Raw genomic sequence first — 27,883 nt, forward strand, 5'->3', positions numbered from 1 at the left:
AAGATCCACAATACTGATAAGTTATCAGTGATAACTGATAAGTACTTTGTAATTTAAATAATTTAAATAATTTAATGTGAAAAATAAAAATTTAAAAAAATATAGAGCTTGGTTATATTTTAAAAAGTGTTGTCAAGCAAACATAAGAAATTTAAAATTTTTTATTATCATCTTATTTTTTAATTTTGACTATTTTATTGTGATTTATTATACCTAATTTTTTTATACTACTTTAATATCTACTCAAATAGTTAAAATATAATTGAATGATTTAGAATTAATTAAAATGTTTCTCAGATCTTTTAAACACTTTGGCCAGTTATTATCTACTCGCCAATTCGGTTTTATAAAATGTTATTGTCATTGTTCAAAACAATATGAAATGATCGTTGTTGGTGGTGGACGTGTTGGAATTGAGACATGTTTCGCCGCTGCTAGAATGGGAGCATTTACTTCATTATTGACTCACAAAAAATCATCTGTTGGTAAGATTATAAAAATATTCATTAGGTACAGTTTTCATGCACAGATGTTAAATCTTAAATTTTAATATGTTTTCAGGAGAAATGTCATGTAATCCATCATTTGGTGGTATAGTTAAAGGACATCTTATGAGTGAGGTTGATGCATTAGATAGACTTAGTGCAAAAATCTGTGATCTTTTAGGCATTCATTACAAAGTAATATAATTCTATGCAACTAGAATTTCTTCTTTTAGTATAATTATAGGTTTTAAATCTTAGAAAAGACTCAGCTGTAAGGAGTCTAAGAGCACAAGTAGACAGAAAATTTTATAAAATGCATGTGCAAGCAGAGCTTTTAGAAGATACTCCTAATCTTGATATTATTGAAGGATCTGTAGACAACATTTTGCTTGACAATGATAATCAATGTACAAGAGTGTTATTAGGTAGTATAATATATTATGTTATTTTAAAATATTTCAGTGTTCAGTAAATAGTTGATCATTTTTTTTCTCTTAGCATCATTCAATTAATAAAAAATATTAATATATATTTATATATTAACTTTTCTTATACTAGATATATTAAAATGTTTTATACTGTTTGTTTTACACATATATTTCAATAAATTAATTATTATTAATAATTAATAATTTTTATATGGAATTAGTGGAAGTTAAACAAACATTTCTAAATTGTACAGATATTTTTTTTCTTCAAATTAGTTATTTTTATGCTTTATATACTTTTATATTAAGTATAATGTATAGTTCATTGGGAGTAAGAAATGTGGACAGTTTATTTAATGATTATTATTCATAATGCAAATATAATTTGTCTTATTTTATTATGTTTGTTGAATATTTATTTCTTTTTTTAAATTTCAGCTTAAAATTATAGATATTAAGTTGATATTTCTAATCAAAAATTAAATTTTATACATATAAATCAGTGTTCTTTTTTAAAAATTTTGTCAAAACAACGATATGCAATAATAAGTAATTATTTTCTTATATTAATATATACTCTGTAGCTATGTCATCAATACATATAATAATAGGGATCAGTACATTTTTTCTATTATAATAATATAATAGAATATATTTACTTGAATAAATAATTTTTTTTTTAAATACATTCTTTTTAATTTTGAAAATTAAAGTTAAAAATACATACCTTTTGACTAAGAACATAGTTATTGTTAAATAAATAAAAATAAAATAAGAGTATCTAAAGTATATAATTCAAGGTTTGGGCTAAGACATTGAAAAAGTAAATGTTAAAAAGTAAGAATTCTATTATTCTTCTTATAAATAAGTATATATTTATGCTTAGTATAAGTTAGTTTAAAATGTCAAAGTTACTTAATTAAAATTTGATCAACTATTTTTTCATTACACAAGAATAGTAATATTTTAATGCAATATTGATTTTTTTAATTATTAGAAAATGAAATATTGATAAGAACTAAATTTGTTATTTTGACTACTGGAATATTTTTAAATGGTGAAATGACTGTCAAGGCAGGAGGCAGGATCGATTCTAAGCCTCCTATTGGCTTAGCCAACACTTTAAAAAGATTAGGATTTAATATAAGAAGAATGAAGACTGGTACACCACCTTCAATTGAAAAAAAAATCAATTAATTTAACTAATTTAAATTATCAACTTGGAGATGATTTACCAACACTGTTTTCATTTATGAACAATTCAGTTTGGCTAAAAGTAAATAAATATATTATCAACCTGCTTATTATGTGTTGAGTAGTTATTGTTATTATTTGGCTTTTTTGTTTAGCCTGAAGAATAAATAAAAAATTATTTAACATATACTAACAGTAAAGTTCACCAAATTGTAATTGATAATTTAAGTGTAAATTGACATATCAAAGAAGAAGTAAATGGTCCTCGATATTGTCCATCACTTGAATCTAAATCTCTCAAGTATATATAATATATATTTTAAAAGTATAAATTATAATTTTTATTTTAAACATTAAAAATATTTTTAGATTTTGTGATAGAAATCACCAGATATGGCTTGAAAAAGAAGGCTTTGATAGTAATGTAGTTTATTCAAATGGTCTATCATGTACGTTACCTGAAGATTTGCAATTAAAAATGATAAGAAGTATAAATGGACTAGAAAATGCTAACATTATCCTATATGGTAAGATGAAAATTTTTAGTTTAGAAATAAACTAACAAGTTGTTTTTAGGGTATGAAGTCGAATATGATTATGTGGATTCACAAGAGTTATATCCCACATTGAAAACTAAAAAAATTGGTCAATTGTTCTTTGTTGGTTAAATCAATAGAACAATAGGTTATGAAGAAGCAGCTGCTTATGGTATATTGGCTGGAATTAATGCTGGTGCTAAGGTGAGTGTTAAAAATCATAATGTTTTTTTTATTTGTTTAAAATTTAATCAACTTTTTCAGTCCCTAAACAGAAATAGTCCTACTTTAAGTAGAACCGATGCTTATATTGGTGTACTTGTTAATGATTTAACCACACAAGGCATGGATGAACCCTATCACATATTCACTGGTCGAGCTGAATTTCATTTACATCTAAGGTCTGATAATGCAGATATTAGACTAACTCAGAAAGGTTCTTTTCTAACATCAGAGTATTCAAAAGATATTTTATAACATAATTTATAATATTTTATAGGTTACAACAATGGTTGTCAGTAAGAAACATTTTGATCAAACACTAAGTATATTTTCTGGCTTAGAGCAAGGAACTAAATTATTGAAATCAGTTTCTCAAACCATATATAAGTGGAAGAAATCTTAGGGCTTTAAAGAGACCAAAACGTGTGTATCCATTTATATACTTTGTTTGCTGAGAGAATGTAGTTGTGTGCAAACTAAAATACGTTATATACATTATACACTACTACAAAAACATTCCCACTTCTCGCTTGCAGTTGTATAAAAACTTGTTTTTTAATAAATTATTGTAATAATATAACAGGGCATTTGAAATGTTGGGTCTTTCCAAGGAGGACATTACATTAAAACAATTGGAAACAGTGCTTTCTGATAAATTTGGTGGAAAGTTTGAAGACAATAGAATTTGGGAACGTCTGAAAATTGAAGCATCGATTTATGATCAACAGAATGATATTGAACTAGTAGAAGTTGATCAATCTCTGCTTGTACCTTAGGACACAGATTATACACAGTAATATATTATTATTTTGCTGTCAACATAAACATATGCTATATAATATTTATAACTCTTTTATTTACAGTACATTGCTAATTATATCAAAAGAAGAAATTGAAAAGTTATCCTACGTCCAACCACAAACTGTATGAGAAAAATAACATAATAAAGTATTTTGTTTATTCATTTATTTTTGTTTTCAGATTGGAGCTGCTAGTCAAATACCTGGTATTATATCCAGCACCGTTTTGAGACTATTGTATTACATTAAAAGTCAAAAGATAAATATACCAATCAATTAAGTATGTATATGTTGTGTATTATGTATTTTATCAAAAACGTAGTCATCATTAGTTAATGATCATAATACATTTATTAAATTATAAAATGTTTAATCAATTGATACTATGTTAAGTATAAAATATGTCAATTACAATTCACAATTTACATATTTTTTATAAAAATTTTTCATTAGACACTTCTATAAAATATGTCTTAGAGTTTTTAAATAATTTAACAATAAAATTAATTGATAGATTTCGTATTATACCGTTTTGCTATATCAGTAAAATATTATATAATAAATAATAATCAATGTAGGTTTTGTTAATTTCAATAATGAAATTATGATTAAACGGCGTTATGGATAGGCTATTTAAGTACATACTGTTATTAGCTCAATTTCAGTAGGTACCTTATTTTCTAAATTATAATTTGTTAAAACTAAAATCACATCTTAACTTGTACATAGTTGTTTATAAAAGTTTTCTGATACCAGTATTCATATTTTTACAGTTTTACCATTATTACGGGTTTACAGTACGATAATATATAAGTAGAACCTCGCTTTAAGGAGGCTATCTGATTTTTTTAATGTTCAGAATATAATAAAATAAAATATTGTTATAATAAGCTATCTTTTTATTATTGTAATCGTGTGCTCTTATAGATTATACTCGTAATAGGAACCTATGGGATATGTATTAACTATTATTACATATATTTATAAAAACTAATAGCAATACATTTTTTTTTTTATTCGATTAACATATCTTTAACATTTCTTCAAAGTATTATTTACTCGGTAACTCTACAAGTTCGTACATTGTTATAAATTAATGACAATCGGCTATTTAGTATAGGTGTGTTTTGGTTTATAGTCTCTGCACAGCTAATCAGTAAATTGTGTTATGTATAAATGATCATTTGTATGTGCACATTGCTCGTTATCGATATGGAACGACTCAAACAAGTGTATAATAGGATGGTTAAGAACTATACAAATCAACAAGCAATCATATTTCAATATATTTATGTTACAGTTAAAGTGTTGAATCAGTTAGTTTATGAAATAATTAGGTAATTTATAAAATAACTAAAGCTTGTAGGTAATGTATTTAATTTATACTTTAACTAGTTATTTTATACATTCCCTGGCATCACTTCATTAATGTGTTAAATTATAAATAACAAAAAATCATGATAAATAAATATAGTTCTAACATTTTCAAAAATTTAATATAATATATTAAATCAGATAATATTGATGTCCTTTTTGTCGGTGACTGCAATGTACGTTTGGAAAAACAAGCAAAAAGAATGAAAGATTTATCAAATACTAAATTTGCGGTTGCTAATATTAGTTTTACAGTGTCTATCAAAATTTCCGATGTTGATAGATGTAGGGGTGATCCTCTTTCAATTATTGCAGTTGTTTTAAAATTAACTGACGATGGGTTTTATCAACTGGGATCCAATTAAGATAAATAGGTAAGATAAATTTAAATAATACAAGTTATTTTTTATTTTTTATTTATTTGATACCTAACTACACATTATAATTACAGGAGTGATAAACAACTATATACTCTTGATCCCAGTTCACAATATGTTCAGAAAATTTTTTAGCTGTAGAAGTTGTTCCAAATGGAAGTATTACATTAAGATCTACGGTAACTGCGCAGTCACTGGGAACTGGTCAAGGTTTTTTAAGTGTACTTGTACCAAAAAATGTGACACAAAGCGATGTGTTTGTAGAAAAAAAAGAGGTATTGTGCAACTCTAAATGCCATAATAGCCTTACATGTAAAAAATGAAATAAAAAATAATATAACTATAATTAATTCAGTAAAATAAAATATTTTAAATTTTAATGTATTTTATACTTTAACGGATATCAAACTGAAATTGTATAGAATAACTACATATTCTATGAAATAACTAGTTAAAGTACAATTTTCATGTATTATTTCATAACTTTAACTAACATTCGTAGGTAATTCATGAACTGCCTAGTTATTTCATAAAATAACAGAATTCAACACCTTAGCTGTAACATTTATACACAGATTATATAGATACATAGATAGGTGTAATAAACGCTTAATTTTTCCGTGTACTACTTCAACTAACATACAAAAATGTAGTAGTAAAATAGTTAATACATTGTTTTAAATGCATTACCTCTAAAGTAGTTAGATACGTTGTTATTTGGTTTACCGACGTAAGTGTCCCACTAATAATTACAAAGATACTTCTGACAATCATGTTCTACAAGTGAGTAAGGAATAAATATTCAACTTGTTCAAGTACTGAGCCAGTGGGAGTAGAGGGAGCTCACAGATGATTGTTCTCAAGTAGGAATCAACAGAATTTAATTTATCAGTAATCGCGAATATAGCCAATATAGGTAGTCATATCTATCTATGTATATCAAGTTACGAATCTTGACAATAATATTTTTGAAAATAAATGATAACATTGTTATATTTTTTTTAGCTATAATTAATATAATTATATAATAATACATAAATAATGTAATAATGTAGTAATCATAGATAATTGTGGCAACTAGAAAAACCATTTTCTTAGAAAGCAGACTACTTTTACACGAGTTTCATTTATTTAATGTTTAAAAATGTTTACTCGTACATTTTATAGAAGATCATATCCTAATAATTAGATTTAATCTAATTAACTATCCTTTATAATTATAATTGCATTTTAAACATAGAACCACGTATCTACTATATTATAATATATACAATTTAATTTTACAAACACATTTAAAACTCAATAAAATATAAAATAAATAAATAAATTATTATTATTATTATTTTATTTTTATTTATTTTAATAAATAAATTAATTTAGTATTTTGAATTTTCCAAAACCCAAAATAAAATTTTAATTTTTTTTTATTTAATTTCGATACTTAGCTGCCAAAGGCTACTCCCTATCCCCTTCAATAAATGTGTTGATTGTAATTTGACCCTCTAATATAACTGTAATAATTTATTGAGATAATATTTTTTAAATCATATAGTTATAAAAAAAAGTTGCAAATATTTTTGTTAAATTTTAATGTTTATGATGCATATAAGCTACTATTGGTTATGTTAGGTTAATAAGGTGCACATACAATACAAAATTCGTTTTTTCGGCCTGCGGACGATGAAAAAACCAATTTTATGCATATATATAAACTCAGTGCATTTCTACAATTTCAATAGTTGTTACATATAAGGGTATAAGGCCATAAGCATATAAAGGTTATAGGTTTCCACTTAAACGGTATTATAATTATATAGTTTATTTAATCTATTATGTTGTAGATATCTATAAAAACAATTTGTATAGGTACCTATATTCACACCGATCGACGCCCCAAGGAATGTTTTGCGAATCAACATGTAGATTACACTCAAAATAAAATTGCTAAATATTAATTATTCTATTATTCAGTTGATAGTAATACTATGTGACGCGTATTAATTTATTAATTATAAGTTATTACGTATAACCGCTTATAAGAGACAGGTAAAAGGTAAAAGATTAAATTGTAAATTGTAATACATTAGTTAAAAATTATAAATCTGTGTAAATTCGATCCAATCTTCCTTTATTAACCTGACATATTTAAGTTATTTAAGTAGATACATCACAAATAATCAAGTAATCGTAAAAATATTAAAAAATAATCCTAATTTATTATTTATATAATATGGTACCTCTGTGAATTATAGTATATTTGTACACTAAATGCGCACAAAATAAAAAACATTTTCTTTAAATTTGTGCAATGTTATCTATTTAAAAATAGTAGATATAATACATGCATACAGTATACGTTATTGTTTTAATGTAACGTACCTCTATTACTTTTTTACAAATTTTAGATTCTGAATAGAACGATTAACAATGAATATATTGATTGTAGGTACCTACCGTGTGTGTTTTTTTTATATGAATATATATGATAAGTTTTCGATTTAATGCTAACTCGGGGGGAGGATTTAGATACTGCACAGAAAGAAATATAATGATGATTCTATTTACGAGAATTTTATTTCTAAAATAATTATACTATTTTGCATTCAGTAAAATTGAAAATAATGAATTAATTTTTGGTCGATCGTTCATTGATAACAGTTTTACCAGTATTTTATAATGATTAGCTTCTTCGCAGGAATCTATAATATTAATAGGTACAATGTTTAAAGTTTAAATCGTACACCATACGACTGATATAAATAAATGTCATTATTTGCATAGTATTTACATAGTTATTTTGTATCACTAAAATAAAAAAGGTCTTTTTTAATGAGAGGCGTGAGACAGGGGCATAGTGGAAACCAAATTTAGACCTGAAAATTGAAATTTATTCGAGTCACCAAACTTTTACCAATTAAATCACCAAACATTTTTTTCATTTTTAAAACCTACAAAAATATGTATACAAAAGCATTTTAATAATGATAAAATTGATTGTAATATAAATAAATATATATATTTTTTTTATAATATATTACTTCTTTCAGTGTTATAAAGCGCAGATTTGTATGCATTTGCATATTTATTCTGATTGATCGTATAATATGCTAAATGAGCACAAAATTTGTTTCATGACATAACAATTTAAAAAATGAAACTTTTTTAGTTCATACTTTTGAATATTTTGACATTTTATATTTTAAGGGCTTATTGTACAATTTTATTTTAATTGCATATTCATCTTTTAATAAATATTTTGATGTTTTTAAGACATTTTTTTAAAATATTTTCAATTGCAGTCTATTTAAAAAAATATATATTATATTATTATAGTTTCGATTAATATCAAAATAAATTAATAGGTATAAACGGTTTTTCCAAATATGACCTTAGAAAAATATTAAGTAATTGGGGAAATAAAATACATATATCAAGATAAGAATAGATCGATACGGCCATGATTGTGCATTAAAATTATTTCAGTATTGTTCAGAAAATAATTTTTTCTATGCATATTTTAACATTTTAGTGCATACATTTATGTTAAGATTTTTTAGCGCATATTTGGTTGGTTATTAATTCATTTAAATCTGCGCTCTAGTTATAAATATATTTCATCTATGCGTGATGCATCTTTAGCGATTAGAAAAATAACTAAACCAATTAGTAAAATAATTAATCCTCATTTATATTTAATAAAACAAGGATGTTCAATGTAAAGAATCTTTTTGATAAATAAAATATTATTAGGCTGAATTAAAAATAATTATTAAGTTATTCGTGAGAAGCTATTAACATTACGTGTTACCAAGCATTAAGTTAATATCTACTTGAATTATAACTTAATTTCTTAGGCCTATAAATTGCTTTAAGAGAGTCGAAATATTTTGAAAACTATACCATGAATTTAAATTGATAATGAAAACATTTTTGTGAAAATGTCAAGTATGTACCGTAATTCGTTTTTGAATCACAACAAAAAATCAAAATCCTTCAGGAAGAAATATACTCGTAATTATTATGCGAACGAATGGGTATACTCGTATTCACCATTTTATAAAACAAAATTATAAAATGTTTTTCCGATAAAATTTTTAAAACAATTAAAATTATTAAATTAAAAATGTATTATATTTTGTAAACTACGTTTACTAGCTGCTTATAGTATTTTTTACTTCTTTTTTAATTATTGTCAAGGTGATATCCTTATAAGTATTAGGATATTAAAATAAATAAATATTATTATGTTATACGACCTATCGCACGGAGACAATTTTTAATTCATCAGTTACTTTTCATACTCTGCAATAAACGGCAGACAATCAAAATAACTCTAATTGTTATTAGTTTTTTTCCGTCTTTTCCAAACGTAGATAAAAACTGCAATGGAAAACACTCCGACGAACGCATCAACCGAAAACAAAAGCTTGGTGGATTGTGTATCCTTAACAGAAATGTACTCCGAAACATCAAAAGAGTCACAACCATTAAATAGCCTAGAGGAGTAACCGTGGCGTCTTCCACGTATACCTAGCTGATGACGACGGAAACCATTTATTGTGCGGAAATTGATTTTTGTGCATCGGTCGAACTTCCAGTGTCGGACAACGAAGTTCTTGCGACCCTCAGCACTTGCAATAGAGTGCAACGTCTGGAACCGATCCTGGTCACTCGCTCCTACTCGGCCGACGGGATGCAGTAGCGAAAACTCGGTGAGTCCGATACGTAGTTTTCGCCTCGGTGTTCTATCGATCTAGTTCCAACTGCCGATTGTCTATGCCACACATCGATGAGCCCTGAAACGCTGCGCGGTTGCAAGCACGTCTTGAGACATCCGTTCCTTTGCCACCTAACTAGATCTGCACCTGCACTGCTGCCGTTGCCGCCTCTTGGCGTCTATCGCGCCGGCGACCGAAGCCAACCTCCAATCGGTTGAACAGTCTCGATATAAATGTCGTCCTACACCGCAACCGATGTCCGTCACAAATAGTCCGCCTGAAAAATACAACCACGGAAAACGCGATATAAAAACTTACCGCCTATACACGGTTGTGTTCTTTCGGTCTCCTTCCTTTCCTTTATGTTCACCTATCCGAATGTCCATCAAACTCAACTCCTAACCGAGTTCTGAAGATGGCTGGTCATATAGTAATTTTATTAAAATGTTCATAATGAATTCAGATAAACCATGTCTTGAATACCTTTAAAATAATTAATTGTACAGTGGTCATAGCATAGGGGTCGACTCCCACTCATTGTTCAATTTGAAAGGTATAATAAAATTAATTTATGTATAAAAACTTGATAGGGCATTATTTTTTGCCCCGGTCACGTCACACCCGATTACCAAACGTTCTATTTTCTTATCACAATTTTTTATATTTTTTCTGATTTTATCTTTCTTCGCAGTTTTGGGTTTTCCGTTTTCCTTTGTTGGTGAAACAATAATCGACGACAAAATGTTATTTAAGTCGTCTTTCCGCTCGTATTTGATGACTTGTAAAGGGTTTTGATAGGGCTTTCTTGATAATGGCTGCTTTAACGTGTAACAATTTTTGTAATAAGATATAGTTGGTTTGATCCGTTTCCCTTTCTTTCGCCTAGCGGTTTATGAAAGATAATGATTTTCTAATAAAGGGCGCCGGTTTTTGGGTCTTGTTTGTTCTGTCCATGTGGCATGTACACATTTATTATTTGTTTCTTCTTCATAACTTTAGATTTCTTAATTGTCAGTTTTTTCCATTTTTTGTTCAAAATTGTAATTATTGTTCATGTATCGGTTTTTTACATCGCCACCAGAGAAATCTATGTGATGCTGACCTTTTGCGTCACCATTTGTAAAACACGCGTGATGTCTATTTGTGTTACCACTTTGAAATTTAAGTTTTGAATTTGTTTCTATTGATGTTGAAATTAAGTCATTATTCTTTCCCCTAGTCACGTCACGACAGACTACCAAACGTTCTGTTTTCTTACTACAATTTTTTATATTTTATCTGATTTTATCTTTCTTCACAGTTTTGGGTTTTCCGTTTTCCTTCGTTGGTAAAACAATAATCGACAACAAAATATCGTTATTCGAGTCATTTTTCCGCTCGTATTTGCTGACTTTAATGGGCTTTGATAGGACTTTCTACAAACCTCTTTGATCATCGACAGTGACACATCGCTGTCGCTTCCAAATATAGACCATTCTTCATTTGAACTCAATATTTTATACTTAAAATTTGTATGGCAATAGTCAATAGTTAATGGTTTTCTGATCGTTTTAATTTAACATAAACAATCGAACTTTGGAATTGAAGTTTCGTTCCAGCAATGGGTTTACTATCGATGTTGAGATTGTTTTGAAGTCATCAGGTATTCATTGCTTAATTTGAAAGGTATACTTTTTGGTAAAACACTTAGTCGGGCATTATTATTTTCCCCGATCATGTCACGCCCTCCCATCAACCTAACGACTATTGTACGAAAATCAACCAAACCCTTCACGGTAAAAACAAATATCAGACTTTGAAAAAGATTTATTTATGCCTATTTATAATCATTATTTTTATTTATCTATTTGTATGCTGTGTAACCGTATAACTATTCTTTTTCTAATTGCAATTTGATAACTTTCTTGTATTTAATTTTGACTATTTGTAACCGTATATTACACAGCAGTGTTTTAAATTAACTACTTGAATAAAATATTGGTTAAAATAATAAATTTGTGTACATTGGTTGATTTTATTTCTGTGTTTTTGTATGTTCAATAACCTAAAACTAACAATACTATTTATATTTGTCAACACCTTTAAATACCATTAGTTGTATCGATTATACTAACAAGTAACAATATTGACGATAGAATACATTTGAATAAAATTAATAATTATTGTAACAAATAGTAACACATTTATTTTCACAAGATTTTTTACTGTAAACATTAAATGTACATGCTAAGTAGGTAGACAGTGGGAAATGGTATTTTGCGCCAATTTTATTACTTGTAATTTGCGCCATGAATAGGTGTACATTTAAGTACGTATGTAATTTGCGCCAAAATATAAATATATAACAGTATTTTGCGCCACGACAGTAAATGAAATGGAATATGTAATTTGTGTCACACTTCCAACTTCAATTGCAGTTGGAATTTACCAGTAGATAAATTTAAAATATTTACATTTATTTAAAATTATACCATCACTGATTTTTATATATTTTATTACTAAACGAAAATTTATTTATTCAATAAACATGGAGTTTATTTTACTTACATTAATTTATTTATAATTTTTATATTAGTGGCGCTAGTTACAATTTTAATAAGGTGAACAAAGGCGCAAATTACAATTTAGTAGGTACACGATGGTACAGATTACATAATGCTTTTTTATTTAGTTTTATTTAGCGCAAATGATATGTATTTTAGGTGGGGGGATTGTTTTTGGCGTAAATTATATACGCCCGTTAATACGTTAATAGTTTATTTTCATTTTTCAACCCTCTGATTGCAATATAATTATAGGCCATAGTCCGTAGGTTAAGGCACTGGAATAGATTGGTAGAAAAAACATCAACCGTAGTCCGTCTCCAGAAGGCTGATGAATCTTTTTTTTCTTTTTTTTTTTACCAGTGTCGCACATCGAATTTTACAGAATAGTTCGTCGTGCGGTTACCGGGAGCGCTATTCGCAGTCTTGATATATTTTAACTCAAGAGTCGCCTATCTATTATATTATAACATTTATAACTATTATCTATGAATGACACGTCGCTGCGTTTTCAAAGATTGACCATGCTCTATATTTTTTCGAAACTTATAGCGTTTCTTATGCGACTTGTAAAATTCAGTTTTTTAAGGGTTGTAAGATCAGTAATTTACTTTTTACTATTCAAATACCTACCTTTTTTATTTAAATCGTTTGTTTCAATAAACCAATAGGAAGCTTAAGTTATTTTGATCATAATAATTTCAGTTTCTCTCAATTCGTTGGATAATATTGGACTAATTCTCAAGATATAATATCCACGAGATTGTTTTTAGTTTCAACATGGTGTAATTCATTGACTGAGCTAAGATCGTAAAATTTCCCCATCCTATCTACAATAAATATCTGCCAACGTGTGGATGGCGAAATTACCCAAGCTAAGTCTATTGAAAAACTGGACAAAAAATAACAACGTGGTATTTTTAAACCTAATTTTAGTACTACTTTGCTCTATGGCTTGGCTAAAATTGAAGTCGCTTATAGTTCCAATCGCGGGAGCGATTTAACTTTTAAAGGTGTGACTTAAGATTTTACACACAATAAATGCGATGTTTAAACGCCATTATTATTTATTATGTGTCGTATATACATGCACTATAAGCGGCTACACTGGCTTCAGCGAAACAATGAACTTCGATATCCAAATAATTAAATAAGAAAACGCGGTATACTCGTACATCCTTCAAGTAAACTTTTTAATTTATACAAATATTTTTTCGACTCATCACTTCATCAGTCATTCTGCATTTTCGTTAGTACTGGTTTATATCAGGTATATGCAGGTATCGCATATTTGTGTGTACGAAACCTAGCTAAAATATTAAATAAATCGTCTTGTATCGTAGGCCCCTTTAATACCATAGTATTTAAGTTGATACCTGTATCAGTTTTAGTGGGCGGCTTTCATTTGGGCGAATAACCCAAAATAACATATCGTTTGGGCGAATTTATATACATTATTTGGGCGAAATTTACACAGACCCCTAATTTATCTAATATATTGTTTGGGCGAGCCGAGTTATTAAAAAAAAAATAATTGCTATGTATAATATTATTCCTAAAAAAATCATTTATAAAATTATAACTAATGTCTGATTGTCACAATATTATATATATTGTTCCCTATCTATATTTGTAAATTGGTTTTAACACTTTAAAATAGTTATCACCAAGGCTAGAATTTGTATGCAATAGCATTTTTTTTTGCTACGTACAAATGAAATTTAAATGAGTAATGTCCATGATTTATATTATTGTGATGAAGATGGTATTATTTTTATTTAACATGTTTTTGTATATATTGAGCTTAATGTATATTTTTGCATATTTAATATGATCGTATTTATTATATAATATGTTATATATAATATTATGTTACTTCCCTATTATTCAATAATTTATAAATTCGCCTAAACGATCGGTTAATTTCTCGCCTAAATGATACAACTCTACTCAGGTAAATTTTGGGTTATTCGCCCAAATGAATGACGCCCGTTTTAGGGGCGGTACTGGTTTGCGCACAAATACCAAAAAGACAACTTGTTTGGGCACAAAACTACCACTCGTTTGGGAACAGTCAAGTCGTAATCATACACATGGTTTGCGCACAGTTACCTTTTAGACTTTAATAGTTTAATACCTTGCATATTAATATTTCTTTATTATTAAAGTACTTACATACATTTTCCTTCCCCCTTAATAGACTTAGGACTGTCTATGAATGTATTCATAGGTGTGGTTAAAAATGTATGTTGATACTTGCTTATTAATAATTGTAATAAATAATATTTAACACTTGTTCAGGTTAAAAATGCATGTTAATTTTAATTTTAATATAATATGGTTGGTATATATGACATATGTATACGTATAGGATAAAATATACGTGTCTATTATTTTTTGCAATAACAGTTTCCCATTATTTGAATGTATTTAATTTGGTCTATTTCGCCAGATGTATATTTTGTCCATAAGTTTATGCGATGTTCAACTGATTCTATTGACTCCTTACGACGATAATTATTTATATTTTTGTTAATTGATGTTATTTTTAATTCTGTTTCGCTTTGTATTTTAAGAATTACGTCTATTACCTGGTGTATGTGGGGATGTGGAGTGTAAAATTGTTGGTTGAAATGTCTATGAAATGCTTCTACACCGTTCGTAGTTCGAGGTTCGTCTTTTGGATGTCCTGCCCATAACTTAGGATTAAATTTTGAATCGGGAATTATATATGTTTCAAGAACGTAGTCGGAAAATGAAAAATCTGACGTTGGGCAATCGGATATTAATTGTGTAAAGGCATCTTTTACTTCTTCTGGAGGTAAATACGGCAAACCAAAAAAACTTTTAAGCCAATTGCCAATATTGGAATTTTTGTTGTTATACTCAAGTAATAATTGTTTGTTACTTTGAATGTGCCGAAACCAACTTTGAGCTAAATGAAAAGTACAAGCCACAATTTTACAATCGGGATAAAGATTTAGTAAAGCATTGTGTGCGGATATCTCAAAATCTACATGAAACTCTTTAATATTTAGTTCTTGGTTAAGCGTATGAACACAAAGATCCTGAATTGTTATCCACATTGTATTATACGTTGAAATTGACTTACTCTTCAAAAAACAAAAAATTACCGGCACATAAAAATGATTTTGATAAATATGGATCGTGTATAACTGGTTAAACAATTTTGGACAATAATCAAATGTGCCATCTCCAAAAACGTGTTGAGCATTGCATAAGACACTTAAATTTTTTGGACAAGTTAAAATTACTACATTTTCGTCTTTACTTAAATAAATAAACTGTTCGCCTTTAAATAACAAATTTTCTTGCATTTCCCTAATCTGATTAATTGCTTCATTTATATTTTTTGGAAGAGTTGGAAACTGTTTTTTTCTGGCGGCATACATAGAATTTCTTAGTAAATGAATATCACTATGTTTAAGATTATTACCTTGGTTTAAATTAAGTGTTTGTCTTATTATCTTACTCGGTTGTATGTGCAGCTCTGTTTCAGCTTTACGTTTCACAACACTGCGAATCATCTCTTTTTCAATTTCATTTGCTGAATACTCACTATGTTTACTATGATCATTTATAACTTGAATTACTTTGGTGTATAGTTTATTTACAACATACAAGCCATTGCATTTTTTATTGGTACAACGAAAATAAAAATCACCACTTTTTAAAACACGATATTTAGTGAGTTTAAAATTATTTATACTAATACAAGTATTTCCTCGTCGCGATTCAAAAACTTCACTAATTTCTAAATCCATGTTCAATAAATATAGGTTAGGCGTTAGGTCTATATTATATCGTTTGTATAACACTATGGTTTATGATAGTCGTAAACCACGATAAGGCCGATAACATACACCGGGTTTTATACCGCGCGACTAGCCGATACAGGCATGTATTATTTTCGTGTGCGCAAACCAGTTGTACATTTAATATAACCGTGTGCGCAAACGAGTTCCGATTTTTCAGGTAAAAATTATGGATTGTGCGCAAACAAGTTGCAGCCCGTTTTAGTAGACCCGCGAATACTATGGGGTGTGGACAGACAAGTGGGGCTACTATTATCGTTGATTACAGCATAATGTGGTAGAAAATAAACACAGGTTCATTGTCTGATTCTTCCGCCATACTACGCTGCGGATTTCATATGACCAAGATGTAGAATGTAGATATTTAAACATGAATTCTTGATAATCTTTTTATAATTCTGTATTTAGACCCAATCGTTTTTCGATAGACAAAAATCGTCGGAACGCGTTTTTATAAGAATTATCTAATTTACTAATATTTTCACGGAACAGTATCTGTGGAATAAATTTTCCCGTAGTGTTTCGTACTTTCGCAGTGTGCTGTTTTAATAAAATAATTGTGACAAGTTTTTTCTTCTGATATGTAATATGTATTGTTATCGATATTTTATCCAAAACATCGCAATGCTTTCATCTACATTATCCCCTTTTTGATGCGTGTTCAAACAAATATGTCTGGACGCCCTGATCAAATTAAACATTGATTTATTAATATGTTAGTAATCAATTTATCTATGTACAAGTTCTCAACGCAAATTAAACACATTTAAGAGGATAACGTAGATATCTGTGTATGAATTATTTACACTTTAATCAAAATTCAAATTAAGAAGAATAGGCGGCGATTAGTTTGAGTTGGATGGTGGATCAGACACGTTAAAAATTATTCTGAGTGATAGATATATTCAATTCAACATAGATAAATTGTCCATTTTAGTTGAACTAGTTTTTCAAAACGAGGTAGGTATACTAAACGCCGATTTTCTTGTAAACTGAGGTACACTTAAATTTATAGTTACACTTATACAGCACCACATATTGTATTTACTTATTATTTCCTGGACGAATCTAGAATATTCAACAAGTCTAATACAAAAATAATTATTTTATTTACTGGTTAAAAATAAATCGTTTGTTAATGTTAAGTTAATACGAATAGAAAACCAGGCAACTATTGACTATATTGCTATACAAAAATTAGTTTGCTTATTGGCGTAGTACTGGTACTTTGTTTAAAACTATTCATTGTATTTAGCTATAATTTTTAATATTTCTATTATGAATAGTAATATAAAATATTAAGTATTAAGTTCCGATGGAGGATGGTCCATATTTGGAAGCGACAGCGACGTATCACTGCCGGTAATCAAAGCGATTTGTAATGATCCCTATCAAAGCCCATTACAAGCCTGCAAATACGAGAGGAAAGAAGACATGAATAATGACATTTTGTCGTCGATTATTATTTCACCAACGAAGGAAAACGGAAAACCTAAAGATGTGAAGAATGAACCATCGAAGGAAACAAACTCTGAGCATAAATTTCTAAGTGGAGATGCAAATAAGCATCACGCATATTCTATATATGGTGACGCGAAAGAGAATAACATGAATTTCTCTGGCGGCGATGTAAAAAATCGATACATGAACAATAACTACAATTTTGAACAAAAACTGGAAAAACTGACAATTAATAAAATTGTCTCCAAAAATATGCCGCCAATATGTGTGGTCTAAAAATAAACCTGTTATTTCAATTTTTTCAGGAATGTAGTGACAGAGCTGATTTTATTACTATTAGTATTTATAATATATTTATTTTATATTGCATAATATTATTGAATATCGTCTAATAAATTGTTATACTAAATTCAATCTAGAATTTTTCAATTAAAATATTATTATTTATAAATTATAAGCAAATATATCAATATATGTATAGGTTCTACAATGATAAACATGTAGATGTTTTTACCATGATAATATTATCATAAGCGAATAATTCAATGTATGTTTATTTATAAAAATAATAATAAACCAGTGCATAGGTGGGCCACGTCGAGTGTCGACCCGTTATCGACCGAGCGGTAATTCTGAATTCTTTAGTTACAGCACGGCAAATTAAACTCGTAAAGTAAAACTGTTTTCGATCTTCGTTTGCGTTCATTCACCTATCAATAATTCTCGTTGACTTTTACTAGTGTTATTTTAATATGATACCATATTTTTTTACTTGAACACTTGTAAACTAATAAGAGTTATTTTCTCTATAGACAATGTTAATAATTAGCCATTGCTTCATAATAAAAAAGTAAGTAAAATTATTTTTCTTGAATTTGAATATAACCACAAAGAAATATATTTAATATATTTATTTTATTTAATGAGTTATGTCAGCTAAAAGAAAAATTAATGATTATTTTACCAAACAAAGCAAAAAAATTGATGAACCTCAACTAAGCCCTAACAAAGTCCAAATTACATCAGAAAAAACTCCGAATATCAAGATCAGGTAAATAAAATTTTTTTATTTTTTAAAATAGTATAGGTAAGCCATGTTTATATTTTTGCTTTATTAGATAAAAACCATACCGCATGTAAATGACATAGATATATTTGTGAATTGTGATTTAACAAATGATGAAAAATATTCCCTAAGTTATCTATTGCTTTAAGATTTTACTAAAGAAAAGAAAATATAATTATTTGTTCATAATTATTGTAATACCTATCTAGGCGTTAACTAAAGTATGGGTATCACTGCCTACATATAAATTTCCCTTATGCATTATAAATGAAAAAAGAGGTTTGAAATTCCAATATAAATGGCTACTTGAGTTTAATTGGCTTGCTTATTCCAAAAAAAAACCAAGGTGTTAACTGTAAACATTATCTTGCGTTTGCCAAAACTGGTGGTGTGGGGAGTTAGTCTTTATGCAAATTAGTATATGAAGCTTTTAATGCGTGGAAGGAAGCTTTAGAGGTAGTAATTTAGGTATTATAGGTAATCAATATGTATAATTATTAAAACTATTTCTTAATTATTATCTAGGTATTTTGGAAACACTCTACTTGTGATTATCATGTTACTTCTGTTATTAAATCAGATTAATTCCTTGATATTTTTACTAATAAAGAACCATCAATTATCAAAGCAATCTGTGAAGATAGGTTTGTAAACATTACCTCTAATTGAATAATTATTATGTCTATTTTAATCAAGTTATATTTTTTCAATAAAAAAGTTCAAATATAAGAAAATAGAAAGAAATTTGTCCCTATAATTGAATGTATTATATTTTGTGGACGCCAAGAAATTGTCCTTAGAGGGCATAATGATTCTAGAAAAGTGTGTGTTAATGGTAATATTTTTGTAGGTAATTTATAATGTATGTATATAATAAGAATATAATTTTAAATATTGTAGAGGAATTGTCAAATAATGGACATTTTCGTGCAATACTGAGGTATATAGGGAAAGGAGATATTTTTTTTAAATTGCATCTAGAAAATAATTAACAATATAAATGTATAGAAACCAAAATCCAAAATGAAATAATTGTGGCATGTGGTGATATTATACAGAAAAAAATAAATGTTGCAGAATGTTTTTTCTATTCTGACAGATGAGACCACAGATGTGTCAAATAAAGAACAGCTCATTTTATGTGTAAAATATATTGATGATAAAAATAATTTATATGAAGATTTTTTGAAAGAAGTAAATATTGACAGTTTAACTGGGGCTTTACTTTCATCAGCTATCCTAAATGGTATTTATATTAATTAACAAAAATAGTTATTTTGTTAATATCTTGGTAGTATAATAATTTAATATATAATTTTAGGTTTAACAAATTGTGGAGTTCAGTGTGATTTTTTGTTAGGACAAGATTATGACGACGCTAGTAATATGTCAGGAAAGTTTAGAGGTGTTCAAGTAATTATATGTGAAAAGTATCCTCAAGCATTATATTATGTTCATTGTGCTGTCCATTCATTAAACCTAGCTGTTTCAACTGCTAGTAACATCAAGCCAATACGAAATTATCTTGGCATATTAGAGAAAATGTATACATTTTTAACACTCCGAAATGTAGCAGTGTAATATTACATGAAATTAATGGTTATGACTTTGAACCCAAAGTTAAATTGTTGAGGAGACTGTGCTATAGGGTGGGTTCAACATTATAGCGCTGTAAATGATTTTGTTGAATTGTTTTTGTTTGTAGTTGCTGCATTAGAAATAATTTCTGAGTGGAATGATAGTTCAGTGACTGATGCATCTATATTATTAAAAGCTTTTGATAGTGAATTTCTTATCTCACTTCAAGTTATGAAGGTAATTTGATCAATACAATTGCATTATACATATAGATATATATCTAATAGTTAAATTTTATTTAGAATTTATTTTCATATGGCTTATTATTATGTAAACAACTACAATCTGAACAAATTGATTTTATGGAAGCAGTTTGCCTGGCTGAAAATACAGATTTAGTTTTAAAAGGCATAAGAACTAATACTGATGAAGAGTTTAAACAAATATTTGTAAAATCTGAGGTTAATGAGTATCTAAATATATTTGTTTAATAGTTATATTGAATGTTTTTTGTTGGTAATGCTTAGGAACTGGCTGCAAATATCAATGTAAATCTATCTGTTAAAAGGATAGCAAAAAGACAAACAAACAGAGCGAATCTTTTTACAGTCTATAAATAATGTAACATGTAAAATGGTTATTGAAGTTTATTATCGTACAATAATATTTGTACCATATTTATTGCTCAATTAAAAGCTAGATTTTTAGCACACAAAAATATATTCAAAGGTATATATTTTTTATATTTTAATTATAGTTGTATAATTGAATAAAAATTCTATGGTTCATTCATAATTTAAATTATGCAGGTTTTAAAGCTATGTTTTTGAAAAACCAGTATCTTAGTGCTTGTGAAGTTAAATCCTTTCAAAATCTATTAGTGTTTTATTTGTCTATTATAAACAAAAATAATAGTTTAGCAGAGTTAAAAATTTGGCGAACAAAATTACTCCAAAACCAAATAGTTATCAAAACAGCCTTAGACACGTTTCAAGTTTGTTGTCCTAATCTATACCCTAATATTAATAACATATTGAACATTTTATCCATTTTACCTGTTTCAACTTCAATGCCTGAAAGGTCATTTTCCACATTAAAACGAGTAAAAACATAACCAAGAAATTTAATGACTGAGGTATAATCTCAAATAAAAATTTAACATTTTATGTTATGTTTTTCTGTTTCTTGTAGGATCTTTTAAATAGTTTAACTATGTTAGCAATACACAAAAACGTGATTTTTACACTAGATGAAATGTTGGATAAGATGCCAAGAGAGATGTCATGAGAACCAAGAAAATTAGAAATTCTCCTTAAGTTAAAAATTAATTAATGAATTGTATAATTAAAATAATACATATATTCAACTTGAATGTATATAGTGTATTTACGAAAGGAAAATATTTTTTTTTTATTAATGTTTCAATTTGAATGACTAAATATAAAAAGTGTGAAGTTTAAAGTAGAAGTTTAAAATATCTCTTCTAAGAAGATATTCAGGGAGAATGATATGTAACAAGTCAAAAACGAATATCCCCTCCCATTCTAAAAAGCTGTGCACGCAACTGCTCCTCTCCAACTCTATTTGCGTTTATAGTAGTGGGGAGGTGGTTCTTCAGGCTATATTTATTGCCTCTGGAATAAAGTCAGTTTGCCACTCCACTGATTGCAATCAACTTTTGTTTAGTTTTGATATTTTCTTTATTCGTTTGCTCATGTAGGTACTTGAAAATCAACAGGGTTTTTTTACCATCAAATTTTAAAATAAAATTACTATATTTAATCATTGCAATTATATAAATTATAATATTGCAAATAATGGTTTTGCAAAAAAAAAAAAAATTTTAAATGATTTTCAATTTTGAAATAGTTTTAATTTAGGTTGCCTAACTTGTAGATTTAATCCTTTACTAACAGTAATTAATGGATCAAATAAAACACAGTTCTTACAAAAAGCTCCATATAAATATTTTGAATATGCTAGTCTCTTAAACTCTTCCAACCAAGGTTTTGGAAAATTCCATTTCTTATTTTTCTGTTATCTTTATGTATAAATAGAATATCACCAATATTAGTACTATTGTTTAGTATATATTATATATCCTATCAGTACACAGTATATTTTAAGTTTAAACAAGCACCTAGATTCCTAATAATATTAAGATGTATTATAACAATAACAATAAGCAAATTAACCATTTTACTCTAACTAATAAATATATTTTACATTATTTCGTATTATCATCAATTATAATATCTGCTTTACAAATTTGACCAATAGTGAACAAACCTTCCCAGTAATTCCAGTTCCCACATCTGACCATATCCACTTGTTTACAATCAGAAAAAATGGTCGAATAAGATCTTTAAAAATAAACAAATAAATTAGGTCAATTAAATAAAAATAATAGTACTCTTATTCAAAATTATCCTGTCTTGTCGTCGTCCAACGTACCAAAACTAGGAAATTTTGAACTTAAGTAGGTACCTAAGCAGTTGATCTACACGTCTCACACTAGTCACACTTATAACATGCGCCTTTTTCGATACGTAATTTCATACACAACGATGCGATACATGATATTTTGAAGCCCAATTAAAACAAATTTCAACTGATCAATCAGTATTCGAGGTTGGAGCAGTGGTCTGTAGTGTCTTTGTAGTCAGAAATGGGCAAAATACTCAAAAATCAGTATCACGATACAAGATATTTGATACTTCATATAATCGTATCAATATATAAGATACAATTGTATCTAAGATACTGCCTAACCCTGTCTTTGTACGTGTAGATATCGGGGTCTTGGGACTTTGTTGTTCTTTCGAAGCTGAAGTAAGCTGTTGTATGCAAAACGTGCACGATGCGTTTAAACGTTCGAAGCCGATAACATCGTTTTACAGTTTATCAGCGTCGGCATGGTCTCGGCTCAACAAATGCATACTTAAATTTTTTAATATATCATAAACCTTCAAGCACTTGTATTTTGTCCCTCGAAAACTTAATACAAGTTAAGAACATAAATATATCTTTTCGTGAAAATATTCAAGCACAGGTGAAAAACCTATAAGTGTTGGACACGACATACAATCTCTTTCCATCGTCACTAATTAAAAATTTGCCAACAAATGTCTGTTCAAACTGAATTTTAAAATTGGTTCGATTTAAAATTATCCGATCACCGATTTAAATTAGCTACCTACAATATTAACAACTATTTCAGGTAATCGAGTGCTTAAATTCGGAGGCTTATTCCATTAAATATATATAGGTATAGATTTATGGAAATCCAGTGTAAAGGTTATTTCATATTTTGAATTTTTGCTTGCTGCATGCTTGGAAAGTTGAAACTCTATCGTTACGTGGTTTTGAGTTATCAACGTTTCCGACATTTGTTTCGTTTTTATCGTAGATTCAATACTAGGAAATTCAGTAGTTTCACTTACAGTTTTGTTATTCATTAACGTACTTTCATTCATCCGTATATTGATCGGTTCCTTTTCTTCAAACCGATTCATATTTCCAACGCGTTGATAGATAATTGATCAACTTATCTACATCTATGAATTTAAAGCAAATCATTCAGAAAGTTTAGCTTATCACATAAATAATAATTTAGTTGAATCATACAATAGTATTGTGACGAAAAATGTAGGAGGTAAAAGAATACATTTTTCATTTGGGAAACCTATATTTATTTTTAAACATATTATACATTTATTATAAAATAACTACACATTTAACACATTTTAAGATTCTTAAACGATTCGTTGTCGTACTATGCTGGCATTTTGTAACTATACACCAGAACATTTACGAACATTTCATAAAAAGCAACCAATTGTAGTTTAGGAAAATTTACAAAAAATGTTTATATTAAAAAATATTAAATATCAAAAACAAAAAAAATAACAAAATCACATCAACCATAAAAGTTCGTTTTTAATACACTTTTTTGTTATTCACTTTTACTTAATTAAATATTTTATGTAGTCTACGAATCAAAAACACATTGATAGCTGAACCAGATGAAGATTATGATGCTGTAAATGAAAATTTAAGATATAAACCACTACTACATTTTCGTGAAGAAATGGATGAACAAAAATTAGATTTGTTATTGTGATTAAGACTTGGCCAAGAAGACATTAATAAATTAGAATTCCGAACTACCTACTGAGTAATTACAGGGTGAAGAGTGGAAGAGGGAACATCTTACAAACTGACAGCTTGAAAGTTCTTATTTTTACAAAATACATATTATACTCCGAAAAAGTACAAACCAGAAAAATGCAATTGTTACAATTTTATATAAACCACAATATTTTTATGGAACAGCTGTTACTAAGTAAAATCTAAAATATTTTTTATTATTACGTTTTGAATGTTTTGATAAATATTTAAATTTAATAATTCAATATATTTTTATACATAAAATGTTACGGTATACAACTTGAATCTGTTACTAAAGAGAATTCGAATCATTATATAAAAATACTGTGATCACTGCAGCATTATTTTTGATCCTATACTATCTTATTAGTTATTCAACTATACATCACTCGACGGACTATTAAATATAATTCAGTAATAGAAATTAAATTTCCTTTGCCATTAAGAGATTTTACACCCGAAAATATATACAAGGAGAAGAAATTAAAGTGTTTAGAACAAAAAGACAACAAATTGGTTTTAAAAAAGAAGTCATGATTATTTTTTTCAAATACAAGGTCAGTTAGATAACTTGACGTAAAGAAAATTTTGTTATTTTGTGGTATGGACAACTAAAGGTAAACATATTTAATCATACTTTAAATTTTATTTATTTTTAAATTGAGAAAAGTGTTATAGATAATGTTAATCATTGATATAATTTTTCCTTTAGGAATGTTGATTGATACAACTGAACGAAATGTTTCACTTTGGAAAAGTAAAATAGAAATACCATTATCAGAATTCTACCTTAACCATATGATGCCAGAAATTATTCATCCATCATATTTAATTTGAGTTTGAACTCAAGTACCTAAGTATATTATACTTAACAGTCTCATGTTCTCATAACTGTGTATAGAACTATTTCTCAAAATTTGCCAGAATTTGTCAGAAGAGTAGATTCTTAGTCTAAGAATTTTAGGAAACCCTTAGTGAAATCAAATCTTAGAAGAAGAATTCTAAAAAGTTAATTTCGAGTAATTAAAATTCGCAGCTGTAGCCATTATTTGGGTTGGTATTGTCGTCAGACTCGTTAATACTTATGAACAGTTTGTTCACACACTACAAAATAATGTTATATAATTAGTAGTTACTTGTTGGATTAGGTTATAAGTTAGGTAGGTATTTACTTTTTTATTTTATAAGGACAACTGTGTACAATGTTTTTTCTCGGTAACAAAAAAAAAAAAAAATAGTATTTTAGATCCATAAGTTCCTACACCGTCAATAAACATCAGCTTCCCGTATACAATTATAGAGGAACCTCGATAATTAGTCAAAATTCAAAGGAAATACAATTTTTTTCGACTTATCGAGGTTTTAGATCCGGGTAACAAGGTTTTCGAGTTATGGTTTCAGAAAAAATATTTGACTTAGAGAATTTTTTAAATTTATCATCATATTTTATTTTTGTTACAATTTTACAAGAAATGAATTAAGAGTTAGCTTCTTTCACATAATATCATCAATAATATTTTCTACCACATTTAAATTGGAATATACTCTATTCTCTACATCGTAGAATGTTTGGTAAATGTCTTAAGCAATGCGAGAACAGCTTTTGCTTGTTTTACTGAGACATAAAGTAGGTACTGGCTTTGAATTTTTCGTGGCCTAATGTTTTTGCGATTTTTTTTTGCTTTTTCTTTTTAGACAGACTGCCAATACTGATAAATAAGACTGAATGATATAATGATACTGGCAAATAAAATTAAAATGTAATCATAAAATTCAACAATAAATAATAATTAATAGTTTATAATCGGAATGTGGAATGTTCGAGGTATCTATACTTTTATTTTCGAGTAATCAAGGTTTTCGCAAGGGAATGAAATTTATTTCGATTTATTGAGGTTCGACTTATCAAGGTTCCACTGTAATTTAAATTGAATATTATGTAACATGTTAGCTTTTTGTTGCCAATGGCCATAGCTGCCGAAGCTTATTTCAATAAAAAAAAAAAAAATTGAATATTTTTATAAATGTATGATTTCTAAAAACCGTTAATATTTTTAAATTTAAATTTTGCTTGTTTTAGGAAAAACACAGATTACCCACGAATTGGGGCAAACGGGCAATGCAACGAACAAAGGGATTTACATATTTTGCGTCGTAGTAAATTAATGGTTAACCAACATTAACCGCGCTTGTTATACCATGTCAGTTGTTGTGTTTAAAAATCAATGAACAACCATGTTGTAATCTCCCAGAAGAGGACATATTCTTTGCAAATCTGACTATACAAACTTCAAAACAGATCTGGGATACATCAGTGATATAAAAAAATATCGTCGTTATTGTGCAGTTTTCGCGACTCCGAGTGCTAACATACACATTTATTGTCTAATGCTCACGTGCTGTTGTACGCGTACCGTAATTTCGGGCGGCAGCCGCCATAGTTCATGTACAACATCTTTGGAGGTACCTCCTACTATCATACTGAAAACGACCGCTACATATGATAACAGCAGCCGCCAGCCAATATGCATCTGCCGTTACTGTTCGTGTAAAATGATTGTTTCGTATTTTCTTCTGCATGGCTCGTAAGTAACGCGCGCAAACTAACGACTTTGGACTGAGCGGACTGCTGCGATATCGTGTACCGTTTACATATCGCCGTCGGTTATCCATGGTATTTTAAAGTTCTTCATATTTCCTTGTCGGAAAGTGCTTTTACTTTTATATTAATATTTCTACTCGGGCAAGTACGAAGACGTTTCTCATTATCGGTCTCGGATTATTCGATCCTTACCACCGTGTTTTCACTGTTTTGTTGATCATAGCGTGATCCGCGTTTTAATGATCGTATTTCCCGCGATATTGTTACTATCTTTCCACTCGGTTTCCGCCTTCCAGACGTGTGCGTGTCGTGTGCCTTCAATCTTGTCTGCCTGAACGCCGCCACAGCCATTATTCCATTATGAATAATGAAATTTACAAATGCCTATTATGCTGTCGCATGTATCATGACAAAGAATTCGTAATCGATTTATCGTCATACGAGGCAAAGAAAGAACAAATTACCTCAAAAATACTCAGCGCCCTGTCAATTT

At 28.2% G+C, this 27,883-nt stretch overlaps 1 protein-coding gene and 1 pseudogene across 1 annotated transcript; one reads left to right on the forward strand and one right to left on the reverse strand.

Annotated features, from left to right (window-relative positions):
• The first annotated feature begins 236 nt into the window (after positions 1-236).
• LOC112600931 lies at positions 237-27,754 on the forward strand (annotated as a pseudogene).
• Positions 15,068-18,291, reverse strand: LOC112600898. The gene has a single exon (XM_025348226.1). It carries the CDS (start codon positions 16,460-16,462, stop codon positions 15,068-15,070), a length of 1,395 nt encoding a protein of 464 aa, XP_025204011.1. The 5' UTR covers positions 16,463-18,291.
• Positions 27,755-27,883: the final 129 nt, after the last annotated feature.

Source organism: Melanaphis sacchari, unplaced genomic scaffold (assembly GCF_002803265.2).
Source record: "Melanaphis sacchari strain LSU unplaced genomic scaffold, SCAv2.0 Contig73_pilon_pilon, whole genome shotgun sequence".
Classification (NCBI taxonomy): domain Eukaryota; kingdom Metazoa; phylum Arthropoda; class Insecta; order Hemiptera; family Aphididae; genus Melanaphis; species Melanaphis sacchari.

Coding starts and splice junctions, on each gene's coding strand:
- LOC112600898 (XM_025348226.1), bottom strand. CDS start 16,462: ATGGATTTAGAAATTAGTGAAGTTTTTGAATCGCGACGAGGAAATACT.